We start from the raw sequence: 8,800 nt of genomic DNA, 5'->3' as shown, positions 1-8,800 counted from the left end.
CATGGACCTGGTATTTAAGGAGTGGTTCCTACAATTCAGAATTGCCATAGAACACTGCTCTTCCCTCTCCCCATCCTCTCAGTAAAAGCCAGATATGTCTGTGCTTCTCCAGAGTCCTCATTTAGAATGTCAGATTTATTTCTACAGCTTAGAAACTCATCAGAGCATTTAGCAGTGCATAGTTCAGTAGAACAAATCACTAACAGATACAGCTGTTTTTAAAGAATTTTCTATGCCATGCCTGTCCTCACTGTTCAGATGGGCAGTCTGAACTGAATCTGGGAAATTATTTGGGTAAATAAACTCACCTCCTGTTGAACTAACTTCTGGGGTAGTATTAATTTCCATTGAGAAAGCAGAAAAACCTGCAGTTTAGTAGCACACAACCAACAACTAGTCCAGCACACCATGAAACACTCAGGCTGAGAGCCAGGTAGGTTAAAGCTGCTCTGTCCTTGTACAAATCCACATCCCCCTCTCTCTTCTCTACCACTTAGTGATGCATTAATACAGAACACAATAGGAATTTTGGCCTTATTTCCCCCAACCTAGATGTTTACTTCACCTTAGAGGCTGTTAAAAGGCACCTATTCATGTAAAGTTATACAGGCAGCTGGCATTTTGTTTGCTTTACAGCAGTACCACGAAATCTTTTTTTTCTCCACCTTCTGAAAGCATTTTCTTGCAGATCACTTGGAAAAAGTCCCAGCAGCCAAAGATCAATGCTGGTAAGCTGAAATGAAAGGGCTGCCTCTCGGTCACTGCAATAGCAGAATTTTTGTTGCAGTAACAGAAAATGAAACGATCTGCTACTGCCTGTTGTTAAAATACACAAGGTTATGTCAGGGGGAGTGTTCGGGGCAGAACTCCCCAAGAATGGGGAGGACACAGGAGCTGCATCTCCACAGGGGTGGGCAGCACCACCATGGGCCCAAGGAAAGCAGATGGCTTCAGTACGTGGCTCTGGCACGGGGACAGGGGACCTTGCTGGGACACAGCTCATCAGGCACAAGCAGCGCCAGCAGGGGGATGAGGATGGAAAAGCCTTTCCAGGCCTGTAAAAGTTCGCGTGATTCCACTTGTCTGTTTCACCTTAGATTCCTCACATACCCCAGGCTAAGACAGCAGGAGACCCCCAAGCTGAGGAAAAGCTCTCTGCCTCATTCCCCATCAGGGGCTGCCCACCAGCAGCCCACGAGGTGAGCCAGAGAAGAACCAAACCCTTGCAAGCATGTCTAAGCAGGTGCTTCTGGAACACCACAGTGTGGCAAACAGCTCATCTCCCCAATTTAAAATGAACACATATAACAAAGTCAGTGTTGGGACTTAAGTTAGACGAAACCTGCCCTACCTTCCCACACACACATCTTGACACCTCCTTATTTCACTCATCCCACTTGAGCTCATCTCTGTACATTTTACCTATCATCTCTAAATTGCAGTTGGAAAAAAGGTGGTGAAGTAAAGGAAGGAGCAATTATCACTACAATAAAAAGAGGAGAAGACCCTGCCCTCAATCAGTTACCTAAATAACCCTGCTTGGAAGAAAAATTCCATGTAATATATGAACAACAAGGTGACCAAAGTTACCTCCTCTAATGAGCAATAACAGATGTTACAGTTACATCTCCAAACTAATCCTGAATTGCTGCATGGTGATGCTGATTTAACAGCAGACAATTATAATAATTTTTAAGAGCAATCTTACCTAATTTAGCCATCCTGAGTTCCAGCACAGTTGCTCACTCCAAGCCAGTAGGAGTTTCTACAGAGTTTGCTGCGACCCCACAAGGACTTCGAGAGGAGCCTTCACTGTCTCTCATAACAGTCCATCTTTTTAGGCCCTTGAACTCTTCAACACTCCCATTCAGATGAGTTACACAGCAGCAGAGTAAGCTAAAACCACTACACGGCACTCTTCCTTACAGTCATCTTCCAAGGCATCTCACCTCCTGCCCTTTTAACAAGGAACTATTCCAGTCTCAGCAGACCCTCCCTCACCTGGGGGACAGAAGAGCTGTAGAACCTCCATCATTCAGTTCAGCCTTCTAGAAATCTACACTAGGTGCCTTAACACCAAAGATTTTAGCATAGAAACTTCAAGCATCATCCACTACAGCTAGTTGGTCAAAGACAGTTTTTTTTTTTTCTCCCCAGATACTTTCTACACAAAGCCTGTTCTGTCCCTATCACTGCAACAAGCACCCCACATCTTTAAGCAAGATTTTGCTGCTCAGCTTTAGCTTTGTCAGTTGAGCTTTAGGCTCCTAACAAACTCCCCAACTCCTATTTAGGACCTAAGGCATTAAGAAAATACCATTTATCTGCTCAGCAACACTTACCTCCTGAGTGAAGTACTCCCAACCCCTTCCTCCAGAGCTAATGAGCTTACTGTTTTGTTTTTTTTTTTCTTAATTTGCTTTAATTCCCTCCTCTGCTAACCGCACCCTCACCAGGTACATCAGATGCAGCAAGTCCCACCTGCAAGCTTTACACACAGATTAGGTGGTAGTGGCAATGCTTTAAAAAGTCTTTTATAGGTCTCCAATTCTGGAACTCGCTAAGTTGGTTTTAAGCCTGGAAGTGTTTTAATGTGATTTTCTTTTTTTTTTTTTTTTTCCCCTAAGATGCTTGAATGTCTTGAATCAAAAAAAGACTATTTTAATAGCTACAGCCCAAGCACATAAAGCAGTTGGATTTAGCAGGGTTATTTGCTAAAGTTTAATATTAAAATAAACCTATATATATATATTCATAGAAGTATAATTATCTGCTCTTCATTTCTAACATGTAAACACCTTCAAATATTTTAAAAAACCCATACTAATAGTGCAAACTTAAATCTTGGATGATGGATATACAACTAGTTATGTTTAAAAATGTAACCATTATTTCAAAATAGACATCTGACATTTGAGCAAGTGATTTTTTCCTTTGCTGTTCATTTGAAAACAGATCTCTTGGTGTATATATTAAGATCATCATTTTTTCAGTTGTGCTACATTTTTTAAAAATAATGGTGCTTGTGGTCTGTTCTTTGCTCCCATAAGAGCTAAATACATTGCTTCTATGAGAATTTGGTGTTCCTATGGCTTTTCAAAGGACATAGTGCTTGAGTATACGTTTAATCTTCCCAGAAAATGTCTCAAAATAAGAACAGAAGGCTGCAATTTCTAAAAAAATGTTTGGAATGATGTATTGCAACCTAGCAGTCCCTGCCTATGGCAGAGTGGGTTGGAACTGGATGATCTTCTAACCTTCCAACCTAAACCATTCTATGACTCCATGGTGCACCAAGCAGTCGTGAACTGTTTGTATTTAGCAGATCCTTTTAGGTGGGCAGGTAGAATGGTTCCACATGATGATTCCAAAAAGGGCTGGAACATAAAAGAAGGTCTTGACCCTGCTATCTAGGAGGTGTTTTGCTGTTGATTTTAAAGACCACAGGAAAAGATAATAAGGATATGTTTTTAAATTAAACTTTAAAAAGACACAAAGAAATAACGGTTGGTACTTAAAAATTATTTCAATAAGGCTTTTGATTTTTTTATCCTGTACAGAAAAATTACTTTTCAGTAAAATCCAGGTATTTCTGTGCCATCTGTAGTAAGTGAATGCTTGTCCCATTCACTCTGTACCTCCTTATTAGGTTAGCAAGCAGAGTTGTATATTGTAGGCACTCAGTCAGTGGTGGCAAAGTGTGGGAACACACATTACAGATAATAAATAAGAATTCAAAATGTAGGAGTATTTAAAAAAAAATTTATTTCATTTTTAATGAAACAACTGAGTTCTGCTCAAATTTATAGTCAGTGAAATAATCCTATAAAATGATTTCTCTAGAAAGTTACAAGGCACATAAATTACCAAATATAAACATAGAAAAGTAGCCAAAATAATGAACTAAGCCCCCATTGCCTTTAGCTATTTTTGAGGTGTGTGAATGATTTACAAGAATGTGAATCACTCTGACAGGGTTGTGAATATCTCACATTGGGCACAACCAACAAAATTAGAAATCAGGGGAAGGGAAAGCTCAGCTTCAAGAGCAGGGGAGAGTTTTGTGCCTCAGGAGGAACGAGCATCTGTGAAGCCCCTCCTCAGGGCAAAGGGCTGTGCCTCTGTCCCTGCTCCCCTCCATGGGGTGCAGTCCCTCACCCCACTCTTACACCTCTATTGTCTGACAGAGGAAGGGGCAACCTCTCAACTTCCCCATGCTCCTATATTGGGCAACTTCATAAAAAACAGGAAGGCTCTACATACAGATTTAGCACTGAGCATTGTCTTCAGCTTCAAAGAGTAGAGGGGGTGGGTGTGTTGGGGGGGTGTTTCATGAGCTTTTTCTTTTTAAAATAATTGTCTTGGGAAGTCGTTTGGCATGCAGTAAGTCTTTATATTCTACTGGTTAAGAAAATGTTGCAACCCATAAAAATAGTCCGTTTTTATTTCATTTTTCAAGAGGCATCACCAAATAATTTCCACAAATATTCATTTCCACCTGCATATATATTTTTCAACTAGTCTAACAGTCAAGGATTCAACGTAATAAGATTTTCATACAAATATATTGTAGTGTCTATTTTCTTCCATTAACAGGATTCACTCCTTTATGTAACTCTAAGTATACATTCACATATTAAAGAGTAATAATTTGGCTAAAAATATATGTCTATTTCTTATCTGATTGTAGTAATTAGCCTATCAAGGGTAATTTGCTATAAAAGATCCGGTACTAGAAATAAATAGTTCTACAGTTCAAAGATCTTCAAAATGGGTTGTCATTTCCAGTCTGTCTTAAATTTTCCAAGGTCCTTTCAAAGCAGAAACTAAATTTACTACACTTGAGAAAATAATCTGGACCTACGTACACAGAGTCCCAATCACATGAGAGGCTTATTTCACTTAATCTCCTTCTTGGTTTTGTAATGGGCAGAAACAACCAGATAATTGTCTGGATTCATGTCCCTGAGGGTTGGAGACTTGCTCTGGACTGGAGAAGTTTTCCCATCCACGCGGGAGATCTGCAGCATTCGGCACGGGTCATGCTTCAGTAAGTAACCTGCAAAAGTCTCCCATCCTCCCCCAACTCGAACCATCACGTGCTTGTTGTGCAGCATCTGAAACAACACACAGGAAAAAAAACCCACAAACTCTTGAGAAGGAAGCATTCACTGGGAAATCACAGGTTTTCTGCTGGAAAAAGCTGTTACTTCAACTAAAAGTCACAGGCATAAGTCATTAGTCTCCTTTATAATAAAAGGAAAGGAAATGAAACAGTAGAATGGTTTTTATTAGAATTTAATAAGTAATTTTTTTAAAATGTAAGAAAATGAGATAGTATTTAAAAGTAGACTTCTGTAATTTATGCAAGCAATGCTATATGTTTTTCTAGTTCTGTAGCACCGAGTGATCCTGTTCTTCATGTGTTTAGTATAATCATACTAGGGAACATGCATGGTTTTCAGATGAATTTTTTTTTTACATGTTAGTAAAGACACCATTTTATGTGTGTTGAAACTGGCTTCTCTTTATAGCATAAGGACCTGTAGAAAAGGAGTAGTGAAGGGCAAACAACCAAAAAAGTCTCCTCCTAAAATATCAAAAAGAAAAAAAAAATTAGAAAATGAAGTACCATTTAGTTCAACAATTTAGTATTGTTGATGTACATCCTAGCTAAAATAATCTAATGTTGTAATTAAATTAATGTAATGATGGATATCAGAAATGTGTCTGGAACTGTTTGGAGGTACCTGAATTTATGCTGAGTTAAGAAAGAAAATACAAGAGAAGTCCCCAGGCTCTCACTAGCAGGACAGCTCAGTGCTGCCTACGTTTGCTGTCTTTATTCCTGAAACGCTGGGGCTTGACCTACCAAATTTCAGGATGACAAGGGTGTCTAGCTGCCAAATTAGGCACTCATCTCTAATGTATATCCTCCAGATCCACACTCATTTTCTGCCTAAACTCAAAAACCATTTTTTGCCAAGTACCAAAGTAACTCCTTCTGTGTCTGCACCTGTGAGTTGGGTTGGCAATTTCACTGATTTCTCACTTCCAGTTCTCCACGCAGGGCAGCCAGATCAATACTAGTGAGGTATCATAAAGCAGCATAGCCTATAGAAGCCACATGATAAACCACACATTGAAAAAGGCTTGGATTAGTTCATCTCCCGAAATGCACAATCTCATTTAGCTGTAGCACCAGAAATTAAAAATGGGCCCTGTAAAAGGCATGCTAGAAGATGTTTACTCTAGTCTGGGTAACGACATTTTGATTTATGGGTGTGAAGTGTCAATGTCAACATGCTCAAAACTCCCTTGAGGGCTGACAATATTTGCAGCTGAGACTTAGGTGGCACATGAGCCTTCTGTGGCATAGCACAATTCACAGTGCAGACAACACAACAAGAAAAATTCTCAAACACAATCACAGATAACAATAGGCAGAAATGTAAGTCAAAAAAGAAAAGCACCAACAAACACCACACCTCAACCCAAAAGTGTTATTTGACTTGCTACATGAGAAGATTGACTTGAAGAAAGCATGGAAAGCTGTACAACTTACTAAAGTCTGAAAATCAGGGTTGGTTTATAAGGATTCAAACTCCTCATTTGAATAAGCAGCTGCAGAGGAACTCTTGCTTGAAAGTTTTCATTTCTAACATTTAATACTTTTAACACATGGAAATTCTTTCTACATTTTGGGTTTAATGTGAAACACAGTGGGAAGCTGATTTATAGATTCTATATCTATAGACAGATTTAAAGATTAAGCATTTATAGATACTGAAAAATAGTTACTTCATTATCATGAATTACTTTCATTATCATGAAAGAAGCAAACAGGTTTTATATCAAGTTTGAAAACTGCAGTTCAAATGGTGACACAGCCTTGAGACAACACAGTCTACAGAATTTTATTTAGCAACTTTCTCTTCTTTGAATGCCTAAAAAAGCATTTGAGAAATGCCAAAACTTACCACGTTAAAACATTTTAAGCCAAACTTTGCTCCACTACATGTGACTCTGCTGTGGGAAGGAGTTAACTTACTGAATTTCAGTTTCCACTTATTGTCACAGGGGGTTTCACATTCCAAGAGCAGTTAGTATCTGGACTTTTGATTAAGAGTTAAGGAATGGAAAGTTAGCAAAAAGTATATTTGGTTCAATTTCCCTAAGGGACTACCGTGCAGACAAATAAAACCTACTGCTGGGATGTTATTTCCTGTTGCTCAGGTTAAATGTACATTGTCTGTCTCTCCCCTCTTTTCTCTTTCTCTTTGTATTATCATACTATTATAAAATTCATTGAATGCTTGCTTTCTATAGAGACTGGGTTTTCCTACATCCTAAATATAGGCATTCTTCATGCTGTGCTACATGCCACGAAAGAACCATTTTACTCTCACAGCCATATTTTGATGTTAGTAACATGAGCACAAAGCCAGAATAATTCTTTTAGCTTCACAATCGTTCCAGGTTCACAGAAGTATAAAGGCTTTCTCACCAAGGCAAAAAAAAAAAAAACAAAAACCACCTTGCTCTACTTTCTAACTGAGAAATAAGTTTCCTCCCCAACATACTTCAGCTGTAGATGAAACTTTTGAGATTTTATGATCCACCCAATTCAGCTTTTCCACTGCATGAGATCTCTAAGAAGGAAGTTGGGTTTTACAATAATAAAGTTTATTAGTTATCAGCATAAATCAATTCATGACACTGGTGAATAAGTGTGAAAATACACCTAACTAAAACTGAGAAAACCCTTTCTGTAAAATAAAATCCAACATGTGTTTATGATTACTGTAAATCTTGATTATTCCAGTTGTTTCTGAAACAGACCTGTCCCAAAATCTGTTTTCTCTAGAATCTGTGTTTAAGTTGAATCTTTGGTGAAGCAAACAGAGAAGAAACCAGGTGATCAGACAATAGCATCACAGAGGGAGAAATTACAGATTGGTTTGGAATGCATTGTGGCTGTATCGAGAGATAGCATGGGAAATTGTCAGTAAAAGGTGAACTAAGTTATCATTATGTAGGACTTTGTCCTCAAAGTAAAATATAATCTAAACAGTTCTGGTTTTCACATAAATAACTTTAGAAAGCTTTATGTCTTATTAAAAAGGTATTAGGCTGCATGTAAAGATATAAAGTTGATGGCAATGAGCATAGGTTTGCTGACTTGAAAAAAATCTGTTTTGTTTTATAGGAACTGAAAACCTGGCCCAATACTGTTATTCTTCCTAGAAAATATTTCAGGGAAGGGAGAGGAAGTGGGAAGAGGAATTACACACTACAGATCTGATCCAAGTACTGCAAAAAGCCAGTGGAAAGAATCCTAGTGAGTTGTAAGGAACTTGGGCAGGGCTCTGGAAGCCCAGCACAGTGGCCTAAAGCAAACCAGAGCCTGGAGTTAGTTGGTGTGAGTTTAGGCCAACTTCAGAAACAATGTAGGCTACATACTGAGACAATATTGACTATAAAATCCAAAGGTGTTTGGCAAACTAATGCAGTGCAACATGCCAGTGGCTGCGCAAAGAAAATTTTGCACTCCAAAAATGAAACATTAATGAGATGGGGAAAGAGAATTGAGTAAGTTTCAATTAACTTTTACTGAACGTGAGCCACTCCGACTCATTGTCATCAGTAGCTATAAACCTTATTCCTCATATCGGAGCATTTAGGTGCCCTTCTTTGAGAGGTCTTCAGAGTGATCATGAAGTAGGCTTCTAGATCAACATATTTTCATTACTGTGTCAGACCACTGCCCAGAGCAAACTGGAAAGCCTTCCTGCTGTCA

The 8,800-nt window shown here is 38.8% G+C and overlaps 1 protein-coding gene across 1 annotated transcript in view; it reads right to left on the bottom strand.

The window, feature by feature from the left end:
• Positions 1–4,898: 4,898 nt before the first annotated feature.
• The window catches only part of GAS2 (growth arrest-specific 2), a 73,580-nt gene continuing 69,678 nt past the window's right edge, over positions 4,899–8,800 (bottom strand). Inside the window, exon 7 of the mRNA XM_008938354.1 lies at positions 4,899–5,117. Within this exon, the coding sequence (XP_008936602.1) occupies positions 4,899–5,117 (219 nt within the window). The remainder of the gene's footprint in view (positions 5,118–8,800) is intronic.

Source organism: Merops nubicus, unplaced genomic scaffold (genome assembly GCF_000691845.1).
Source record: "Merops nubicus isolate BGI_N331 unplaced genomic scaffold, ASM69184v1 scaffold15464, whole genome shotgun sequence".
Lineage (NCBI taxonomy): Eukaryota > Metazoa > Chordata > Aves > Coraciiformes > Meropidae > Merops > Merops nubicus.
Note: the sequence above shows the minus strand (reverse complement) of the source record. Positions and strands in the feature narration are given on the sequence as shown.